General features: G+C 38.6%; 2 protein-coding genes across 2 annotated transcripts in view; both read left to right on the forward strand.

Moving 5' to 3' along the window:
- The first annotated feature begins 5,828 nt into the window (after nucleotides 1-5,828).
- On the forward strand, nucleotides 5,829-12,629 carry Smg8 (SMG8 nonsense mediated mRNA decay factor). The gene is made up of 4 exons (XM_047545242.1): nucleotides 5,829-7,606; nucleotides 8,402-8,547; nucleotides 8,795-9,667; nucleotides 12,171-12,629. The coding sequence occupies exons 1-4, from the start codon at nucleotides 5,848-5,850 to the stop codon at nucleotides 12,366-12,368; spliced, it is 2,976 nt and encodes a 991-aa protein (XP_047401198.1). The 5' UTR covers nucleotides 5,829-5,847; the 3' UTR covers nucleotides 12,369-12,629.
- A 2,014-nt stretch (nucleotides 12,630-14,643) lies between these two features.
- The window catches only part of Gdpd1 (glycerophosphodiester phosphodiesterase domain containing 1), a 42,401-nt gene continuing 33,959 nt past the window's right edge, over nucleotides 14,644-23,085 (forward strand). Inside the window, exon 1 of the mRNA XM_047547235.1 lies at nucleotides 14,644-14,919. Within this exon, the coding sequence (XP_047403191.1) occupies nucleotides 14,766-14,919 (154 nt within the window). The 5' untranslated portion in view covers nucleotides 14,644-14,765. The remainder of the gene's footprint in view (nucleotides 14,920-23,085) is intronic.

A 23,085-nucleotide genomic window follows, 5' to 3' on the forward strand; every position in this document is an offset into this window, starting at 1 on the left:
CTGAGCCACGTCCCCAGTTCTTTTTATTTTCTGTTTTTAGACAAGCTTCACTAAATTGCTAAGACTGGTCTCAAACTTGAAATCCCCCTGCCTCAACCTCCCAAGTCACTAGGATTATAGGCCTGGCTCTAGATTTTATTTCTGCAGACATAAAATAGACCATCTCCCATCGAAAGGCAACTATTTTCCAAAAGAATTTGAAGCAAAACGCCTAATGTGACCTTAAATATTAGAATATATCACCAGGCTTTGTAGCACACACCTGTAATTCTAGCAGTTTGGGAAGCTGACGTAGGAGGATTGAAGTTTGAGATCAGCCTCAGCAATTTACCAAGACCCTCTCTCTCAAAAAAAAAAAAAAAAATCAAAAGGGCTGGGGATGTAGCCCAGTGGTAAAGCACCCCTGGGTTTAATCCCCAGTTTAAAAAAAAAATCATTTATAGCACCTTAGGTATAGGTAGGAAGTTCTAGCTGACTCACAGAAATCTAAGGTATTCCTTGTTTTTGTCTTCTTTTCTTAGTGCTAAAGATTGAACCCAGCATCTTAACACTTGTTAAGCACGTTCTCTACCACTGAGCTACATCCCCAGTCCTTACATTCCTTACTTTTATATCTGCTGTCTGCATATGTATATAACCAAATAAAAATTTCATGAAAACTTCAACATATAAAGAAAAAGAAAAAAACCTTCAATATGAACCTTCAGTTTCCCACAATACCCTGCAAAGGATTCTCTGATGTTCCTGTTCCTGGTTCCCTGTTCTCCCTAGCTTGTGTATTCAATAATAATAATAATGCACATCTCACTGTTTGGGGGATTCCCCCCCCCCTTTCTTTCCAGTATAGAGTTGTCAGATTTAGCAAAGAGGAATGGGGATTAGTTCAGAAGTAAAGTGGTTACCTAACAACCAGGTAAGGCCCTGGGTTCAACCCCCTTACCATAAAAACATATATACATATAAGACACCCATTTAAACTTGAATTCCGGATAAACAACAAATCACTTTTAAATATAAATATGTCCCATTAAATAATAAATAATACATACATTTTTAAATTGGGTGCTGGAGATTGAACCCAGAGCATGCTAAGCATATACTTTAGCTTTGAGCCATCCTCTCAGCCCCTGAAATAATGTTTTTAGTATAAGTATGTACCAGATATTGACTGGGACATATTTATACTTAAAAGAGAAGTGTAGCTCAGTGGTAGAGCATGAGCACATGGTCCTGGGTTCGATCCACAGCACTGAAAAACAAAACATTGTTTTTGTTTTTTGGGGTTTTTTGGTTTTTTATTCATCATTTATCTAAAATTCAAATTTAACTGAGCATCTTATATTTTACTTAGCACTCTTATAAGTCATTCCCTTGCAAAGTCGTAGAATATTTTTGGGAGTCCCCAGTTCCACAGACATGTCTGCTTAGCAGTGAACTACTAGAGCTTCAGCCAGGATTCCCATCACATATGTGCTAAATATTACAGAAGAAGGGGAATTCCCATTATGGTTGGTTTGACTGAAGGTACAGGATTAACTTTTTTTGTTTTCCCCCTGTTCTGGGGATCAAACCCAGGGTCTTGTGCATGCTGAGCAAGCACTCTATGCTGAGCTACATCCTCAGCCCCAGGAGTACCTCTGATGCTGATATTCTCCTCTGTAGATCCTCATCTAGGAAACAAGGATTTCAGATCTTCTCTGAGCTTTCTAGTCTGACAGGAATCAGCTATGGAAAAGATATCCTTGAAATATCCTTGAATTAGCTCAGGCTAGAAAGATAATTCAGCAATTCTCCAGAAATGCCTCTATTTCCACTGAAAAATATTGCTTTGAAATGCCAAATAAGAATGTTAGAAAGTCACCAGACTGGAAAGCTAACCTGGGGACAATTTTTAGCACATTTATAAATTAAAAAGTAGCCAAGAGATAGCTACTTCTAGTAAAAGTTTTTTGTTTTTGTTTTGTTTTTTGGTATTGGGAATTGAACTCAGGGTGCTTTACCACTGAGCTACATCCTTAGTCATTTGTTTTTTAAATTTTTTATTTTAAATATTTTATTTTAAGACGTGGTCTTGCTGAGTTGCTGAGACTAGCCTTAAACTTGAGATCCTCCTTCCTTAGCCTTCCAAGAGTAACATTTTTTAAAAAATTTTTTTTCTAAATGTGTTAGTGATTTTTATATTGTATAAAAATAAAGCAAGGGCTGGGGTTGTGACTCAGTGATAGAGCTTTTGCCTAGCACATGTCAGGCACTGTGTTTGATACTCAGCACCACAAAATAAATAAATAAATAAATAAATAAATAAATAAATAAATAAATAAATAGTTTTGTGTCTATCTACAACTAAAAAATATTTTATAAAGAATAAAGAAAATGATGACTGAGAAAAAAGTAGCTGAGTATTTGTTAACACCATAATATTTTATGTAGCACTTATGTTTATAGTACTAATAAACTACTGTATACTGTATTAGTGTATCTAAGTGATTTGATTATTCTTGTGGGATAAAAGTTCATAAGAAAAATGCATTGGAAATCAATAAACATTTGTAAAGCTGCTATTGTCAGTGTACCAGTATTAAAATATGCGCAATGTTGCATCTTTTAGTAATTTTTGTGACAGATTTTATATTGTAACTATTTGAGTATTATATAAATGATATGCCTACCATATGCTTCCCATGTTCATTTTAAAACTGAAAGGTAGAGTATGTAAACAACCAAGGTGCATTTGGTTATATATCTAAATAAAGATCAATAAAACATTTGGTATTTTTCTTTTTAACCTTTTTTTTTTACTAGAAACATAATACATCAAGTTCATAAAACATACACATAAATTAACAAATTATAAAGCAAAGATTCATGTAAACACCGAGAAATAGATATTATAAAAATCTTCAGAAGTGCTGCCTGTCTTCTACCCCTACTGTAATCCCTTTCCTCACTGATAACCACTGACCTGCTATTACAAAAAATAGTTCCTGGTTTTTACTAAGTATGCATCCCTAAATTCTATGGTTAATTTTGCTTAGATTAGGATTCCATATAAATCGAATCATATGACAATATTCTTTCTCTCTGGCTTCTTTTATTAGTGTTTTTTTGGGGGGGCAGGGCACAGGAGAATACTGGAGATTGAACTCAGGGGTGCTTAACCACTGAGCCACATCCCCAGCCCTTTTTACTTTTTATTTTTGAGACAGGGTCTCACTAACTTGCTGAGACTGGCTTTGAACTTGTAATCCTCCTGCCTCAGCCTCCGGAGTCGCTGGAATTATAGGCATGTGCCATCAGGCCCAACTCATTAGCATTTTTTCTTAAAATGTAACCGTGTGAGACTGGGGAGATAGCTCAGTGGTAGAGTGCTTGCATGCATGCACGAGGCCCTGGATTTGATTCCCAATACCACACATAATCACAAAAATTAACCATATAACCATTATAATATTTTATCATTAATTTTGCTGTGTGAAAATAGTTAATTCATTATATTGTTAATGAACATTAGACTTGTTTGAAGTTTTGGCTATTATGAATCACATATGTCATTATGAATGTTCTTGAACATGTACATATGTACAAGTTTTACTCTAGTATAGCTATCAAGGAATGAAACTGCTAGATTATAAAGTGTACATTTTTTTTATTTTTTTAGTTACTTCCAAACTGGTTTCCCAAGTGGTTGTACCAACCCACAGTCTTTTCAGTAAAGTATGAGACTTTCTGTTGCTCCTGTTTTCTTCAAGAGTGTCTTCACTATTTTATATATATATGGGTTTCCCAAGTACATACTATTTTGCTGGATTTATAAATCAAAGAATTATTAAAATGATCTTACATGAGTAAGTCACATACTAAACATAGTAAATAATCTACATGGTAGAACCACAATTTATTTGGATAAACACAGAATTTTTCATGTTACTTCAAAGAGAGAAAGGATTTGGATATGTAGAAGCAAAAAAGGCAGGGGGATGGGGCAGTCTCAGTAGCCCATGCCTATAATCCCAACACAGGGGAGGATGACACAGAAGGATCACAAATTCCACACCAACTTCAGTAATTTGGTGAGCCTCTGTCTCAAAAAAAAAAAAAAAAAAAAAAAAAAAAAAAAAGAGCCGGGGCTGGGGATGTGGCTCAGGGGTACACAGCTCCTGGATTCAATCCTCAGGACTGCGAAAATCAATAAATAAGTAACAAAAAATGAATTTGGGCTGGGAATGTAGTTCAGCAGTATAGAGTGCTAGCCTAGCATGCATGAGGCCCTGGGTTCAATCCCAGCACCAGGCTGGGATTGGTGGCACGCACCTGTAATCTCAGCCACCTGGGAGGCTGAGCCAGAAGGATCTCAAATTCGAGACCTGCCTCAGCAAATTAGTAAGGTCCTAAGCAATTCAGCAAAACCTTGGTTCAAATAAACAGATAAAATTGGGCTAGGGATGTAGCTTAGTGGTGGAGTCCCTCGGTTCAATTCTTAGTCACATACACACACACACAAAACCAGCAACAAGAACCAGTCTATTAAATAATTACCAGCGAGGCAACTTAGACACCTCCTTGCTGGGGAGGAAAAAAAAAGGCCGGTCTGGGGGTGTAGCTCAGTGGTATGGTATTCCTGAGGCCCTTGGTTGAATCCCCAGAACTGCAAAAAAAAAAAAAAAAAAAAAAAAAAAATGAATAAAGCAAACAAGCAAATTCCACCACAGCTAACATTTTTAAAAATATGTATATGTTTCAGATGTAGGTGGACACAATACCTGCATTTTATTTTTATGTGATGCTGAGGATATTTTGTACTCGGGACCCCATGTGCGCTTTTATCACTGAGCCACAACCCCCCAGCCCCACTAACATTTTAGTATATATTCTTCCACGCCTGAGAAATTATTTTCAAGCTTGTACTCCACAAACCTTTCAAAAATCACTGATTTCTTTTCCTTTGATGTGAACTAATAATATTTCTTCATAGAATAGTGCAATGAAATCAGTTCGCCATTTCACCTTGCTTTGAAAGATGCTCCTAGAGTGGTGATTCTCAAACTGTAAAGTGTAACAGATCATCTGGATTTGGCCAAAATGCATAGGTCTGGGTTGGGGGCTCGCTAAATTGATGAGGCTGGCGTTTCAGTTTGCGATCCTCCTTCCTCAGCCTCCCGAGTCTCTGGGATTACAGGCGTGTACCACTTCACCGCCGGGCAATTCTTCATCTTATGTAGTTAGGTTCCATAAAATGGAGCCCTCCCTTCCGCCCATTCGCCTTCCCTCCTTCACTCCCCACCTCGCCCCGCCAAGTTGAGGGTGCTAGGCAATCGCTCTGTCACTGAGCTAAATCCCCAACCCCTGTCTCCCTAATTTCTTTAATTCTCCCCCAACCCCCACACCCCGCTTCGTCCTTCTCTCTCTCCCTTCCTTCTTGACGAGGTCTCCCTTGGTTGACCAAGCTGGCCCCGAACTCCGACGCTCGAGTGATCCTCAAGTTTCAGCCTAAGGGTTAGGTGGCACTTCAGGCCCTGCACCAAGCCCAGATGAACCCCTTTGTTACTGTTAGAAGTCACTTGACATTCTTTAGCAGCGTTTTCTTATTCTTTGAAATACGAACTACCTCCAGTTGTCTTCTTTGACATCTCAATTCAAACTAAGGAAATTTAGAATTATGGTCTCAAATTGAGGAAATTTTGTTTTTCGGAAGATCTTGACATAAAACTAGAAAAGGAGGAGATGGAGGCGGAACCAAAGTGAGAGAGAAGCAAGAACTGAATGAGCGGAGGAGGTATTTCGCTATTGGACGAGAGCCGGTTGGGTTTACTGGGAGGACCGGAAGGACTTTAAAGAAGGCGCTCTACCATGGCGGGTCCTGTCAGCTTACGAGAACTTCTAATGGGAGCCTCAGCCTGGCTGGGCTCTGAAAATCCCGGAGGGTCCCCTACAGAAGGAGGAGGGAACACGGCTGGCGCACCGGAGCCTCCTTGGCGAGAGGATGAGATCTGCGTGGTGGGAATCTTTGGCAAGACAGCTCTGCGCCTGAATTCCGAGAAGTTCTCTCTTGTGAATACGGTGTGCGACCGACAGGTTTTTCCCCTGTTTCGCCAACAAGACCCTGGGGATCCAGGGCCTGGAATCAAGACCGAAGCTGGCGCTGTCGGGGAAGCAGGTGGAGCCGGGGACCCAGGGGCTGCAGCCGGGGATCCAGTTCGGGGAGGTGTAGCTGCGGTGGAAGGCAACAGAACTGAGACAGGTTCTCAGGACTTCAGCCTTCTTCAGGCCTATTACAATCAGGAAAGCAAAGTTCTGTATCTTCTTCTTACTTCCATCTGTGACAATTCACAGCTTTTGCGGGCTTGTCGGGCTCTTCAGAGCGGGGAAGCTGGAGGAGGCCTCTCGTTACCTCATGCAGAAGCACATGAGTTCTGGAAACATCAAGAGAAGTTACAGTGCCTCAGTCTCCTTTACCTTTTCTCTGTCTGTCACATCTTGCTCCTTGTTCATCCGACTTGTTCTTTTGACATAACTTATGATCGAGTATTCAGAGCACTGGATGGGCTAAGACAGAAAGTACTGCCCCTCCTCAAAGCAGCTATTAAGGATTGTCCGGTTGGCAAAGACTGGAAGCTAAACTGCCGACCTTGTCCACCTAGACTTCTTTTTCTCTTTCAACTCAATGGAGCACTCAAGGTAGAACCCCCTCGAAACCAAGACACAGCTCATCCAGACAAGCCCAAGAAGCATTCTCCCAAAAGAAGACTGCAGCATGCCCTGGAGGATCAGATCTATAGAATCTTCCGCAAGAGTCGAGTCTTGACTAATCAAAGTATCAACTGCCTCTTTACTGTACCTGCCAATCAAGCTTTTGTATACATAGTCCCTGGAAGCCAAGAGGAAGACCCAGTAGGCATGTTGCTGGACCAACTAAGGAGTCATTGTACTGTGAAAGACCCTGAATCTTTGCTGGTGCCTGCACCCCTTTCTGGGCCCAGGCGATATCAGGTAATGAGGCAGCAAAGCCGACAACAACTTTCCTTCCACATTGACAGCAGTGCTTCCAGTTCTTCAGGCCAGCTAGTGGATTTCACTCTTCGGGAATTCCTCTGGCAACATGTGGAACTGGTCCTAAGCAAAAAAGGTTTTGATGACAGTGTGGGGAGAAACCCACAACCTTCTCATTTTGAACTTCCCACTTATCAGAAGTGGATCTCAGCAGCTGCAAAACTCTATGAAGTGGCCATTGATGGAAAAGAGGAGGACCTGGGGTCACCCACTGGGGAGTTAACGTCTAAGATTTTAAGCAGTATTAAAGTTTTGGAAGGGTTTTTGGATATTGACACAAAATTCTCAGAAAATCGGTGCCAAAAAGCTTTACCCATGGCTCATAGTGCCTATCAGTCAAATTTGCCTCACAATTATACAATGACTGTCCATAAGAATCAGCTTGCCCAGGCTCTTCGAGTATACAGCCAACATGCTAGAGGTCCAGCCTTTCACAAATATGCCATGCAATTACATGAGGACTGCTACAAATTTTGGAGCAATGGCCATCAGCTCTGTGAAGAGAGGAGTTTAACTGATCAACACTGTGTACATAAATTTCACTCATTACCTAAATCAGGTAGCAAAATTTTTTTCAGAATTTCAAAATCAAAACTTTGAGCTGTGTTTTTTGTTTATTTGTTTTAAGGTGATTTGTTTGCCATGTATTGATATATTTTAAAGAGCCCTGTAGAAATGTAAGTTTTATCTCCTGCTAGAAACAGAAAATATCAGCCATGACTAATTTCTTGTTTTTCTTTATTTAAAGAATGAACCCTAATGAATTGGTAAATGATAATTATTAAGTGGTACAAAACTTCAGGTATTTTATGTTAACATTTTTATTTTGGAATTTTTTTTTAGTTAAAATGAATATAATGAAGTGTTGGTCACTATGATGGTGGCAGTAGGAGGGAAAAACTGAGAAACTCAAAATTTCAAATTAGAGGTGGGAATGTAGCTCAGTGGTAGAGTGCTTGTATAGCATGCAGAAGTTCCTAAGTTTCATCCCCAGCACCACAAAAACAACAAAACAAAAAAACATATATATATATATATATATATATATATATATATATATATATATTTTTTTTTTTTTTTTTTTTTTTTTTTTTTTTTTTTTGGTGCTGGGGATCGAACCCAGGGCCTTATACTTACAAGGCAAGCACTCTACCAACTGAGCTATCTCCCCAGCCCCCTAAAAATATATTTTATGTATTTATACTTCTTCTATTATTTAGTCAAGGTTCTGAGTGTGTGTGTGTTCTTATATCCAAAGAACTATTTGAAGAATTTGGGGACTCCACTTTACAAAATGCAAAGTAAGCTTGATTCTGCATGTTTATGAAATTATAGTGACTGTTGTGTTTTCCAGGAGAAAAACCAGAGGCTGATAGAAATCCTCCTGTGCTGTATCACAATAGCCGAGCTCGATCTACTGGTGCATGTAACTGTGGAAGGAAACAAGCACCTCGAGATGATCCCTTTGATATCAAAGCAGCTAACTATGATTTTTATCAGGTAGACTGCATTTTTTTCTTCTTCCTTTATTATTATTATTTTTTTTTGCTAAATACCTGAATAAAATACATATTTTCAGAAGCAGAATATTTATAAAAGCAGTTACAACTACACAATATATAAACAGGGGCAGGTTCTTTATAAGTACTTATCACATATTGATGGATTTTACTTGTTAGAGTGAAGAAGGTTATTTTAAATGAAATATTTACATGGCTTTTTTTTTTTTTTCCTCCCCCTCTTATAGCTTCTGGAAGAAAAATGTTGTGGAAAATTGGATCATATCAATTTCCCAGTATTTGAACCCAGTACTCCAGATCCTGCCCCTGCCAAAAATGAATCTTCTCCTGCTCCTCCAGATTCAGATGCTGATAAACTTAAAGAAAAAGAACCTCAAACTCAAGGAGAAAGCACAAGCCTGAGTTTAGCTTTGAGTTTGGGCCAATCCACAGATAGTTTAGGTACCTATCCAGCTGATCCCCAAGCAGGAGGAGACAATCCAGAAGTTCATGGTCAAGGAGAAGTAAAATCTGAGAAGAGACCAAACTTGGTTGATCGACAGGCATCCACAGTTGAGTATCTGCCAGGCATGCTACATTCAAATTGCCCAAAAGGTCTCCTACCCAAATTCTCCAGCTGGTCTTTGGTTAAACTGGGCCCTGCTAAGTCTTATAACTTTCATACAGGTTTGGATCAACAGGGCTTCATTCCAGGAACAAACTATCTTATGCCTTGGGACATTGTCATCAGGACTAGAGCTGAAGATGAAGGAGACTTAGACACAAATTCTTGGCCTGCTCCAAATAAAGCTATTCCTGGAAAGAGAAGTGCAGTTGTAATGGGAAGAGGAAGGCGGCGAGATGACATAGCTCGAGCTTTTGTTGGCTTTGAATATGAAGACTCCCGAGGTCGAAGATTCATGTGCTCGGGACCTGACAAAATAATGAAAGTGATGGGTAGTGGGCCAAAGGAGTCAGCTTTGAAAGCCCTAAATAGTGATATGCCCTTATACATTCTGTCATCATCTCAGGGTAGAGGGCTAAAACCACATTATGCTCAACTTATGAGGCTTTTTGTTGTGGTTCCTGATGCTCCTTTGCAGATAATACTAATGCCTCAGGTAAGAAGCGCAACCCTTCCTGCCCCCAAACAAAAAAAAAATGCTGATGCTTGTTTTGATTATTTTTTAAAAAGTACAAAATAATATCAAAACTAATTATTTGGGGACTGGAGTTGTGGCTCAGTGGTATAGCGCTTGCCTAGCATGTGTAAGGCACTGGGTTCGATTCTCAGCACCACATATAAATAAATGAGTTAAAAAATAAAGGCCTATCAACATCTAAGAAATATTTTAAGGATTGGGCATATAGCTCAGTTGGTAGAGTGTTTGCCGTGCAAGCACAAGGCCCTGGTTTCAATCCCCATCATCACAAAAAAAGAAAAAAATTAAAAATTCTAATTATTTCATTAAATCTTAAATATAAGCACCTTTTATGCCTAACCTTTTTTTTTTTTTTTTTTTCTTTTAATACTGGGGACTAAGCCCCAGGGTGCTTTACCACTGAGCTACATCCCCGGCCCTTTTTATTTTTTGAGGCAGGGTCTTCCTAAGTTGCTTAGGATCTTGCTAAGTTGCTGAGGTTGGCCTTGAACTTGTGATCCTCCTGCCTTAGCCTCTTGAGTCACTAGGCTTACAGGCATGTGCCATCACACTCAGCTTAATATTCTGTTTCTTACAAGAGAAATTGTGTGGGCTGGGGTTGTAGCTCAGTGGTAGAGTGCTTGCCTACCACATGCGAAGCACTGGGTTTGATCCTCAGCACCACATAAAAATAAATAAATAAAGGTATTCTGTCCATCTACTACAACTAAAAAATTTACAAAACAACAAAAAAAAAGAAATTGTGGGAGCTCAGCAGAATGGATCATGCCTGTGCCTACTAGGGAGGCTGAGGGAAGAAAATCACTTGAACCTAGGAGTATGGAGCCAGCCTGGGCAACATAATGAAACCTTTCTTTTAGAAAGAAAAAAAATTAAAAGGAAAAATTGTGCACATTTTATTTTATCCATTCTTATGATACCTGGAAAATGCTAGGTATTTCAGTTTATACCATTAGTTCACATAATTTGGTTCAAAAGTATAGCTTAAAGTTAAAAAATCAGTAATTTTTAATGTAATATTAAATATGAATTGAATGTACCCATATTTGCTTAATCTTTTTTTTTGGGGGGGGGGGCAGTACTCAGACTCAGGGCTAAACCCAGGGCTTTGCACATGCTAAACATGTACTTTACTGCTGATCTACCCCCAACCCCTTTCTGCCTAATATTTTTTTTTTTGTACCAGAGATTGAACTCAGGGTCACTCAACCCCTGAGTCACACTCACAGCCCTATTTTGTTTTTTATTTAGAGACAGGGTCTTACTGAGTTGCTTAATACCTCATTTTTACTGAGACTAGCTTTGAACTCGTGATCTTCCAGCCTCAGCCTCCCAAGCCGAGCCGCTGGGACTACAGGTCTGCAATCTTGTATGTGATAATGGAAAGCAATAAGGTTTTATCAGATTCAACTGTGTTCTTGCTCTTGTGCTCTTGCATTAGGGGATTTCAAGAAGATACAAGACTCAAAAGTACAGTCAAGGGGCTGGTGAGATAGCTCAGTTGGTAGAGTGCTTGCCGTGCAAGCACATAGGCTATGAGTTCAATCCCTAGCACCACAAAAGAAAAAAACAGTACAGCTAAGTTTATTAGAAGAGAAAGAAGAAAGTGGTGGGGGGCACCCTTAAGGGAATGAGTAGGCCCTCTTGAGAGGACAGGGACAACTCACTTCTTTGTTTCCCATCTTTTCTTGGGGTAAAAGGTAGATTGTTAAAAGGTTAGTATCACCTCTTGACTTTGCCTTGATGAACTACATTAACTAACAACATAAGGGCAACTCTGGGCCATCGTGGCCTGGCCAACAGGTCCTAATTGATTTTACTGAATTTGTGGTTGGTGGGCCCTCGTCTTTATCATCCTGCATTCCTAGTCTGGTCTGTGTTGTTTTTCTAGGGTCTTGTTTAGATGACTTAGCTGTTAGGCCCTTTTAAGCAAACATCTTTGCTCTTTGCTTCTTGCCACCTGAATTTATCTCTTCCTCCTACTGTAAGAATAATAGTTTATAGGGCTGAGATCAGGCAAGTGTCTTGAAATAGCTATCTTGTCTATTGAGGCACCACTGAGGCAGGGCTGTTGATGAATTGATTTGTCTGTATGAAGTATTTTCATAAACTCCTGACACACTGCTGATGTCTAATTGCTACTAATAATATGCTTTTTTTTTTGGCAGGGGATGGGTACTAGAGATTGAACCCAGGGGCACTGAACCACTGAGCTATATCCCCAGCCCTTTTTTGAATTTTGTATTTTGAGGCAAGGTCTCAATAGATTATTGAGACTGGCCAAAAATTTGCTATCCTCCTGCCCCAGCCTCCTGCATGGCTGGGATTACAGGGGTGTGTCAGCATATGCATCTACATCTGACTTACGTGCTCTTCGAACCTATCATTTGTTGAGGTACTTACCTTTCATGTGTTTCTTATTGAGAAATGCAAAATAATTATATTTACTTATGTTTTCCAGGTTCAACCAGGTCCACCACCATGTCCAGTATTTTATCCAGAAAAACAAGAAATCACTCTCCCACCAGATGGCCTTTGGGTTTTAAGATTTCCTTATGCATATGTGACTGAGAGAGGACCTTGTTTCCCTCCTAAGGAAAATGTGCAATTAATGAGCTATAAGGTGCTCCGTGGGGTTCTTAAAGCAGTGACACAATAAGAATTTTCCAGCCAGTTCAATCCCAAATTTAAGCTGGTTTTTGTTTTTACTATGTGGGGAACTTTTTTTTTTTTGGTATGTATATACTGTGTTTTCCCAAACCCAGACTGTGTTTTGGTTATAGGAGTTCAGTATTTGGACAATAATTGTTCTACTGTTTCATTATATTGTTGATATTTATTTTAAATGGGGTCACAACTTGCTAATAAAAATTTGTTGTTCTAGAAAAAAAGGCATAAAATATATGTTGATACCTCTGTTTTCTCTTGTTTCTGTTTCACTATTCAGGATAAAACATATTTCTATCCTAACTGAATATTGCATAACCATGTTGAGCCAAAACAGTTTTTGCCAAAATGATATTTTAGCCAGGATTTTCCTTAAGACACTGCTCCAGAAATTATTTTCAAAATAAGGTGATCCAGGTGATATGGCTGAGTGGTAGAGCATTTGCCTGGCATGCAGGAGGTTCTGGTTTGATCCCCAGATCTGAAATAAATAAATAAATAAATAAATAAAATAAGGTGATCTGTGGTATGAAGACTGATTTGACTTAATTGCAAAAACAACACATTTGTCTCATAATTCTAATACTTTATTAAATTATTTTGTTCTTATTGCATTCTTGGACTGATGAAATACTCTCCACCCCCCCACCCCCCATTTGGGGACTGGAACCCAAGACCTGCATGCTAGGAAGCTGAAGCTGTACTACTGAGCCACATCTCCAGCCTCCCTTCTCCCAGATACCATATTTCAAATCAATGTTATCTAACTAAACCTTTTTTTTTTTTCCTTGATTTATTTGGTACTGGGACTTAAACCTAGGGGCACTTTACCACTGAGCTACATTCCCAGCGGCCCTCCCCTCCCCCACTTTAGGAGACAGGATCTCCTTAAGTTGCCCAGGCTGACCTTAAATTTTTGATCCTCTTGTCTCAGCCTCTATAGTAGGTGGGATTACAGGCTCAAGTCACTTCACCCGGTTTAACTAAAACTTTAATCGAAGATATTAATGCATGATAGTCTTCTAAAATTCTGTGAAAGTTTATACTGTGAAAGTTTGTTAAGTGATACAAATCTTACCAGTCCATGGTAACTTTTACCAGTTGTCAAATTGTGATTTACCATCATATCACCATTTCACCAATTAGATATGAAAGAAGGTACCAAAACTTTAGTGTTATTATCTTTTCCTAGACACATTGATTTTGAAATCCAACAGAATTGGAGATTTTAGTATCAATATGTATGAAATAATAGTATTTAACACATCTTGCTACTTTTAAAGCTGATCTATATATTTGTGTGTGTGTGTGTGTGTGTATATATATATATATATATATATACAGGACGGCTCGGGAGTCTGAGACAGGAGGATCGCAAATTCAAAGCCAGCCTCGGCAACTTGGTGAGACCCTGTCTCAAAATTTTAAAAAATTTAAAAAATAAGGAGGTCTGGGGATGTGATTCAGAGGTTAAGCTCCCCTGGGTTCAATCCCTGGTACAAAAAAATAGTTGGGTACAGTGGCACTTTCCTGTAGTCCCAGCTACTCAGGAGGCTAAGGCAGGAGAACGGCTTGACTCCAGGTGCTTGAAAAGTAAAAACAACATAACTCTGGGCTTTGAATTGTTTTGCATTGAAATGTTGCTCTTCATGTTTTAATAGTTTGGAATGTGTAGAAGGAAGAGGAAACTAGTAGGAGTCATCTGGAATTTAATTTCCAGCTTATCTAGGAAATAATAAAACCTTGCCAAAGTTTTATTTTGGAGGGTTCTGGATCTTGAACCCAGGGCTTTGTGCTAGTTGAGTTCTAGCACTAGGCTTCATCCTCGGTCCCAAATTTCCTTATTTTAAAAGAACTTGTTGGTCAATAAGTATTTCTTGAGTACCTTTAAGGAATCGCTAACAAGTCTTTGTATTTCCTAGAGCAGAGGCTAAAACCGCGCCCTTGAATCTTTCCCTTTTGAGGTAGATTTTCCATATACTTCAGTTTCCTGAAGACCACCACCCTTGAACATCCTTTTCTGCTCAAGCTACGGCAAAAAAAGCTGGCAGGTCTCCAAGTGTTTGCCTCAGTGGGAAGCATCTTCGAATCACTGAGCATGCGACCACAGGCTAGGTGCCTGACGTTAGCCGCAGGACCTCCGCAGGCTCTTTCCTACCTAGCATCCCGAGCGCGCCTGCGTGTGGGAGCCCCTTTGTTGCCCCGACGCTAGGGTCGGGCTGCGCCTGCGTGGTGGGCTGACACGAACAACTGCGCTACACGCCTGGCACCAGCTGGGGGCGAGCAGACCTCGAACAGCAGTCGCCGCCGCCGCCGCCGCAGCCGCAGCCGCAGCCGTTGCGACCGCAGCTGCGGGGTTCCGAGGCCCCGGAGGTGGGTGACTTCCCACATGGTGACTGAGATGTCGTCCACCGCGGCTTTTTACCTTCTCTCCACCCTAGGAGGGTATTTGGTGACCTCATTCTTGTTGCTTAAATACCCGACTTTGCTGCACCAGAGAAAGAAGCAGCGATTCCTCAGTAAACACATCTCTCACCGTGGAGGTGAGAGGGGTCCCCAGAACCCGATGGCGGAGGTGGGGGAGGCTTTATTTCTGAGGAGAGCTGAGGCTCCTTTGGAGCTCCGCAGAAGGCAGCCGGATGGAAATACGTGAGAGTTTGAGGAAGAACGGGGTTGAGACTAGAAGGCTCCCTCGGTGGCGAAGTCGGTGTGAAGGGGAGGTCTCCTGAAGGGAGGGAAGGACAGGGGTCTCGAGGCAGAGCCCCGGCGGGGGTCTTTGGAGTGCTGCGGTGTCAGGAGTTCTCTGAGGAGAGAAAGATCAAGATGAAAATAAAGGGTAGATGGAGCGTTTCTTATCTGATGGGAGGACGATCACAAGGTCCCTTCATGGCAGCAAAGCACAAAGAGGGAAGCGCCGTGCAGATCTGGGGTACCCACGGGGGGAACCAGGAACAATGCTGCGAGCAAGCCGGTGGCAGAACGCTTGGGGAGAGCTGGGGCGACAAGCAGGGCCAAGGATCAGCGTGTACCTGGAGCGAGATTCAGCCCGATTGTCTAGGGTGCCTGGGGGCTGGTCCCACCCCCACGCGCTCATAATTTAACCCTCATAATTAAAAAGAGAAAGGAACCGAGTCCCTGATCCAGGGACATTTCCCAAGGTCACAATTAGAGCCTGAGCTGAATAGAACGGGGATCTGGAGGGTCCTGGTCCCCAGGGCTCCAAACCTTGCACCTGTTTTTGTTTTGTTTTTTTTTAAAGCACTACCTTGCACCCCGGAATGACACGTGGATTTTTAAAAAAACTAAAAATCATTTGGGTTTATGATACAGATTCTTTAAAGAAAACAAAGATTGGTTCTTTTGGAAGAGTATCTTGCTTTAAGGATCCTAGGTAGTCCACCTAATTGCCCAGAAAACAGGCCAAATCTTTGCCTCTTCATTATTGTGTAATAATGTGAGTACATTCATTGCATTTCAAGCATAATCTATATGTCGTGAAATTGGATGATTTTAATTACTTTTAACTTTTCTTTAGGGATGGGTGTAACAGGGTTAAAACTGCTTGAAATTTACAGTATAATGGTAAATTATAGGACTTCACAATCTAAAACTTGATTTGGTACCTTAGCCCCTATTATGACAAGTATTGGCAAGGAAGAAAATTTTAAATGTCACAGAAACGCATTATCATTTTTTTGTTTAAAGTATATCACTTAGGGGCTAGGGTTGTGGCCTAGTGGTCCAGCGCTTGCCTAGCATGTGTGGGGCACTGGGTTCACTTCTCAGCACGACATATAAATAAATGAATATGATTTTAAAAAAAGGTCTCTCGACATCTAGAAATAATTTTTTAAAATTATGTCACTTAAATTCGGTTATAATAGGTGACTTCAGAAGTTATCCTAGTCTCTCACTCCTGAAAAACATCAAAGGTTTTAAAGAGTTGATGGCTAAATGTCATGTTACTGCTTTTTTGGTTTAACTGGTTAAATTGTAGGATGACATAATAACTACTACTATGCCTTCAACCATTGGAATCAATGACCAATTTTTAGTGTTGAAGTTGTTGTCATTGAAGCAACTACTAGTAGTAGTCCAATTCTGGGAATAAGCAATATACACTGCAGTTGTGTTTACTAATTTACAAAAGGTGTGCTTAACTAAAAACCCCAAGTCAAAACCAAAACCAAAAACCCTAGATGTTCTAAAAAGCTACCTAAGCTGTCATTATGAATGATCTTAATTTTAATTTAGAAGAAATACATGTTAATCATGCATGCTAGCAGGTATAAAATTCAGGATAAACTAGACCTCAAATTCTTACCGTTGGAAATACTTTTAACATATTTTCTCCCTAAATGTTAAGTCATTTCAGTATCCTTATGTAAAAAATTTACATTTATTATTTGTAAATGTGTGAACAGTATTTGATGCTCAAAAATCTAACACCCTTTCACCTGGAATCTTGTTAAACATCTGCAGACTCAAAAATCTGTTTTGCCTGTATGATGATTCTACAAGAACCGTATTTAGTTCCCATGTGTTAGCTTAATAAATTTTTATTGAATATGTACCCCAAATAACTCCATTGAATCAATATTAGAACAGGAAATAATTACTACAACACACTTTGTAAATCAAGATGCTAAGTCTCTACCAAAAAAAAAAAAAGTGATGCCAAGTCTCTGGCAAATAAGAGACATAGGTTGAGGTAGGAGGATCGCCAAGTTTGAGGCCAACCTTAACAACTTAATGAGACCCTCACCAACTTAGTGAGAACCTGTCTCAAAATAAAAAATAAAAAGTAACAGGGGATGTAGTTCAGCAGTAAAGTACCTCTGGGTTCAATCTCCAGTACAAAGATAGAGAGATGGACAGACATAGTCTCCTCTTAATTCCTTTAATTTTTGTCTTGGACACTGATGATAGCATTGATTTGTCTCTGTAAATTGCTCACATTTGTGCTTGTTCTCTATTGCCTTAACTACAAATACCTGACATTTTTTGTAATCCAGATATACGGCCATTCCAGTATGGAAGCATTGAGTATTCTGTGTATATAAAGTATATGCACCTGAACTGGTATAACTGGACACTCTTTATATGTCTAAACTAGTCTACTACTTTATATGTACTACAAAAGCATTATGATTAAGAATTAAGGACTGGGGAGATAGCTCAGCTGGTAGAGTGCTTGCCTTGCAAGCACAAGGCCCTGAGTTCGATCCCCAGTACCGCAAAAAAAAAAAAGAATTAAATCACCTGAATCAGATTCTGAATTTATAGTAATTAGCCTGGAGAACAAACCTTAGTTTACTTATCTATAAAATAGGAACTATTTGTCTTGCTTACCTCTTTGCATTGTTATGACATGTATAAAAAGCACTTTTATTCATTTATTTAACTTTGCTACTGAGGGTTGAAGCCAGGAGTACTCTACCACTGAGCTACATTCCCAGCCCCTTTTTTTTTTCCTCCTAGGCTGGCCTTGAACTTCCCATCCTCCTGCCTCAGTCTCCCCAATAGCTAGGATTATAGGGCTGTGCCACTCTGCCCAGCTTAGAAAACATTTTTAAAACTGTGAAATTAGCTAGAAGTGTAGCTCATTGGTGCAAGAATCTGGGTTCAATCCCCAGTACCACAAAATGCAATATAAAACAAAACAACAAAATCTAAGTTTGTTTATACAAAGAATCCACAATTACATTCGGCAGTAAAACTTTAGAGTTGATTGAAAAGGAATGATATCACCCTAAAGTTTTCAGAGGTTTCTTTCTTTCTTTTTAATGGTACTGGGGATTAAACCCAGGGACCATTTGCCAACCCTTTTTACTTTTTATTTTGAGACAGTAAAAAATTTTACTTTTACTTTAAGTTACTGGGGGTAGCCTGGAACTTGCAATCTTCTTGTCTGAGCCTCCCAAGTAGATGGGATTACAGGAGTGTACCCCTGCACACAGCTATTTACAGAATTTGTTTGTTTTGTTTTTGTTTTTGTTTTTATATTTTTGTAGTTGTCAGTGGACCTTTATTTTATTTATTTATTCATATGTGGTGCTGAGTATTGAACCCAGGGCCTCACACTGAACCACAACCCCAGCCCTGTTTTCAGTTTTAACACTTTTGCCTTTTACTGATTGATTGTCCTTGAAAGGGGAAAAAAAATTAAATGCTGTAGGCTTTGTTGTTACTTCTTTAAAGCATATATGATATTGCAATAGGATTTGTTAATAGATCTATTTCTCTTTCTAGACCATAAGTTCCTCACAGGCAGGGATTAGATTTGTTAATTCTTGTGGCTCTAGCCTATGGTACACATCTTGGCATATAATAAAAATAAGTTAATTGTCTGATAATTATCAGATACTTCCCATGTGTCCTTTTAAAATGTATTTGACCAAATAACACTTTTTATAATTAAAACATATTGATGAAATATACTAATAAGACCAGCATGGAGATGTGACTCAGTGGTACAGCACAGCAAAAAAAAAAAAAAAAAAAAAAAAAGATTCACATATAAAAAAAAATTTCAATAGGGCCAAACCAAAGATAAACCCTCTGGATTAAATGGAGGGTAAGCAGTAATATCTCAAAGATCATTTTCATCATACTATGAAATTATGAATTTTATTAATATTTTAAGATAGATTTTTCCAGCTGCATAAGTAACTCATGTTAATTGTAAGAAATTTGGAAAACACAGAAATGAAAAATGAATTAAGCCAGGCCCAGTGGCACAAGCACGAGTCCTAGCTTCTATGGAGGCTGAAGCAGAAGGATAACATGAGACCAGGAGTTAATTCCAACATGGCAACATAACAACCCTCTCTCTCCAAAAAACAAAAACAAAAAAAACCCCAAGTTTTTGGAGTAAACCCTTTAAAGACATATTTTCCTACATTTGGAATCTCTCTCTCTCTCTCCATATATATATATATATATATATATATATGTGTGTGTATATATATATATATGATTTATTCCATATGCCCACTGAGTTAGCTAGAGAAATAAAGATAGCAAGGAAATCATTTAAAGTAACCTATCTCTCCTTATGGTCCAGTTGAATTAAGCAACAGACTTTTTAAGAAAGAGAGCTATTAATTAGGGCTTAGTGGCCAAAGACTGAAGAAGGATGATCTAATCCACTCCTTTCGTCATCTTTAACCCTTGGTCTAAAGGCAGGGTACTGTGACAATCCCAGCTTCCTGCCACATATTGATTTGGCAGGTAATAGTTTGAGGGTAAGGATTGCTCTTGGACACTATTTGGTTTCTTCTGGCTCCAAACTTTAATTGGTTATGCAAAAAGAAAATTGAGGCATCAATTTGATCAAAGGGTCACTGGAGGACTGGGGAAATATCTCAGTTGGTAGAGTGCTTGCCTCTCATGTACAAGGCCCTGGGTTCAATCCCTAGCATCACAAAATAAATAAATAAATAAAGTATCACTGGAAGTAGCATTGTGCAGTGTTCCACATCACAGTATTTTTTCTCTTCAGCTTTTGTTTCTTCATTCCTATTGCCAAGGAACTCTTCCCCACTTGCCTAAGGATTTTTTTTTCATCTGGCTCATTCATTCCTATTGATGGCTTATTAACAACAGAATAATTTATCATTTACTTAATAATATCCTACTTAATAAAGCAAACTTTAGTGAATGAAGACATACTTATTTTCAGTGATGACTATATATTAAAATATGTTATATATATTTATATGTGTATTATGTATACTTACATATGTTATATATACTTATATGTATATTATATATATACCTATATGTTATGTACATTTTTTCACCCAATAATGTATAACAAAAAGTGCTGGAGATGCAGCTCAGTGGTAGAAGGCCCTTGGTTTCAATCCCTGGTACTGCAAAATAAATAGATGAATAAAATAAAAATAAAATTTTGTTTATATGTAGAAATGGTTATTTGCAGAGGCAGAAATTGTGTGAACTTGTTTATTGGAAGAAACAAAAATTGAAAGACAAGTATCCTTCTGTTAATTAGTGATGATTATTGGAGAGAAAAGGAACTCAAACCATCTCATGAGAATAGCTGCCACTAAAGAATTCCTTGGAGAAGAATATCATGCCTGTTAGTTAATCCCTTAGTTAGTCTCTGGGCTTTCACCATATGACTCTGAGTAATTTGTGAGTATCATTGTGGAATTTATCTTCTAGCTTTACAAATAGAATACGTGAATAAAACCAAGATGGATAATTTCTCTAAAGCTGAAATAAAAGGGCTATATGAACAGTAACATAAAAACTGAAACAAGAGTAGTACAAGGGATGGACTCTGAAATTATACTGCTTGTGATTGAATCCTGGTTCCCCTTATTGGTTGTGTCATCTTAGGCAATTTTTTTCTAGGGATATTTAATATTTACCTCATTGGGTGGTTAGTGAAAATTATAGTGAAATATATAAAGTGCAAAACATAGTATTTGGCTTCTGTTAACTATTAATATCTTGACCACCTTTTTAATATTTCAGTAATGACTAATAAACATATACAGTAGGTTAAAGATATTAATTAAAATTAACATGGCAAGTAGACAAAATATATAAATAGGCAGACTTGGAATGTAAATATTAGTAGTAAAAATAATGTTGATTGTGGAGGAATCTTATTTTGGAATATTGAATTTCTGTCCTTTTTCCTAACGTATTTTCCTCAAACCAAAATTCAAATGATAGGCGTCTTTTCAACTTTTTTATAACAGTTCATCTCAAACATACACAAAACTAGTCAGGGTCCATGAGCCCATCACCCAGATGCAAACAGTTATCAACTTCTGCCCAATCTTGTTTCATCTATATCCCTGCTCATTCTTACCCAAATTATTTTGAAACAAATTTCAAATTTTAAACATATTATATATCTATACATATATAATATATATATTTACATATACGTATATTATATACACACACACACACACACACACACACACACACTTTTTTTTGTACTAGGGATTGAATCCAGGGACACTTAACCACTGAGCCAGCCCTTTCTATTTTTTATTTTTATTTATTTAGGGCTGGGGAGATAGCTCAGCTGGTAGAGTGCTTGCCTCGGAATCACAAGGCCCTGAGTTCGATCCCCAGCACCGCAAAAAAAAAAAAAAAAAAAAAAAAAAATATTTTTATTTATTTATTTTGCGATGCTGGGGATTGAAACTAGGGCCTTGTGCTTGTGAGGCAAGCACTCTACCAATTGAGCTATCTCCCCAGCCCCTTATTTTTTATTTTGAGACAGGGTCTCACTAAGTTGCTTAGGGCCTCACTGAATTGCTGAGGCTGGCCTTGAATTTGTGATCCTCCTGCCTCAGCCTCCCTAGTTGCTGCAAACATTATGTATTTCTTGAACACTACTTTGTGGAATATTCTAAAAGATGTATTAGACAAAGTTTACTATTGATGTTTGAGAGCACTGCTTACTTTCCCTCCCAAGTTTGGAACCAATTTAGAAAAAAAATGCAGAGCTGGGTGAGGTGTTGGATGCCTATAATCCCAGTAACTCTGGAGGCCGAGGCAGGAGAATCGCTAGTTCAAAGCCAGCCTCAGCAAAAGCAAGGCACTAAGCAACTCAGTGAGACCCTGTCTCTAAATAAAATACAAAATAGAAATAATACAAAATACAAAAAAAATGCAAAAAAGAAATAAAATGCAGGCATCAGATAAATGGAAGTCAAAATATTAATATTATTATTAACAGAAGGATTTGGGTCCTCTCTAGTCCCCCCTCTAAGTTAAATTTAACTTTACAATGGCCTTTTCCTTGTACTCACAGTGCCTACTGAAGCAAACTTCCTGTATGGATGAGCAGAAATTTTGTTTTGAGTTTGGATTGCTCCAAATTAAGGACTCTGAAAGAGTCAATCAAAGATGGATGGGCAGCTCTCTCTCCTAAATTAGGCCTGCTTCCATGGGGAGGAGTGTGTGAGGGAGCAGAGAAAGGTTAAAGTGTTTCTTCCATTCTTCTCCCCACCTGGCAACTGGTGTACAACTTTCCTGTACTTGGTGGTTACAGAGGTAGTGGTAGATAGATGTTTCCCCCAATACTTGCCTTCCAAGAACCTTCTTAGGATTTAGATGAATATACTAGAATATTAAAACATAAACCTTAGAACTAAAGGTATTGAATTTTTTTTAATGGAGGAGAGGTTTACATGTAATAGTATTAAGTAATCAGCTTGATTTATTTATTTTATTGGTTAAGTGATCAATAAAGCAAATGAAACTACTGTTCTGTATTATGGTACGCTCTCTGTGTATGTGTGTGTGTGTGTGTGTGTCAAGATCAACCCAGGGCCTTTTACATACTAGGTAAATGTTTTATATCCCAGCCTTTGGTACACTCTTTTTAATTAAGACATTTTAAATTGACTAATAATAATTGTATATATTATTAGGATGCATTTTGATATTTTAATATGTTTACAATATAAATGATTAAATCAGGGGAATTAACAAATCTCTCACCTTACATATTTATTTGTGGGGGGTTGAGAACATTTAAAATCTCTTAACAATTTTAAAATATTACACAATGCATTATTTATTAGAATTATTACTTCTGTGCAGTATAGCACTAAAAGTCATTTCTCCTTTGAAACTTTATACCTGTTTTTTTGAGACTGGGTCTTGCTATTTTGCCCAGGTTGGTCTCAAACTCTTGGGCTCAGGTGATCTTC

This window comes from Sciurus carolinensis, chromosome 3 (genome assembly GCF_902686445.1).
Source record: "Sciurus carolinensis chromosome 3, mSciCar1.2, whole genome shotgun sequence".
In the NCBI taxonomy this organism is placed as follows: domain Eukaryota; kingdom Metazoa; phylum Chordata; class Mammalia; order Rodentia; family Sciuridae; genus Sciurus; species Sciurus carolinensis.

Coding starts and splice junctions, on each gene's coding strand:
- Smg8 (XM_047545242.1), top strand. CDS start 5,848: ATGGCGGGTCCTGTCAGCTTACGAGAACTTCTAATGGGAGCCTCAGCC. Junction 7,607..8,401: donor TCACTCATTACCTAAATCAG/GTAGCAAAATTT, acceptor TGTGTTTTCCAG/GAGAAAAACCAGAGGCTGAT. Junction 8,548..8,794: donor CTAACTATGATTTTTATCAG/GTAGACTGCATT, acceptor CCCCTCTTATAG/CTTCTGGAAGAAAAATGTTG.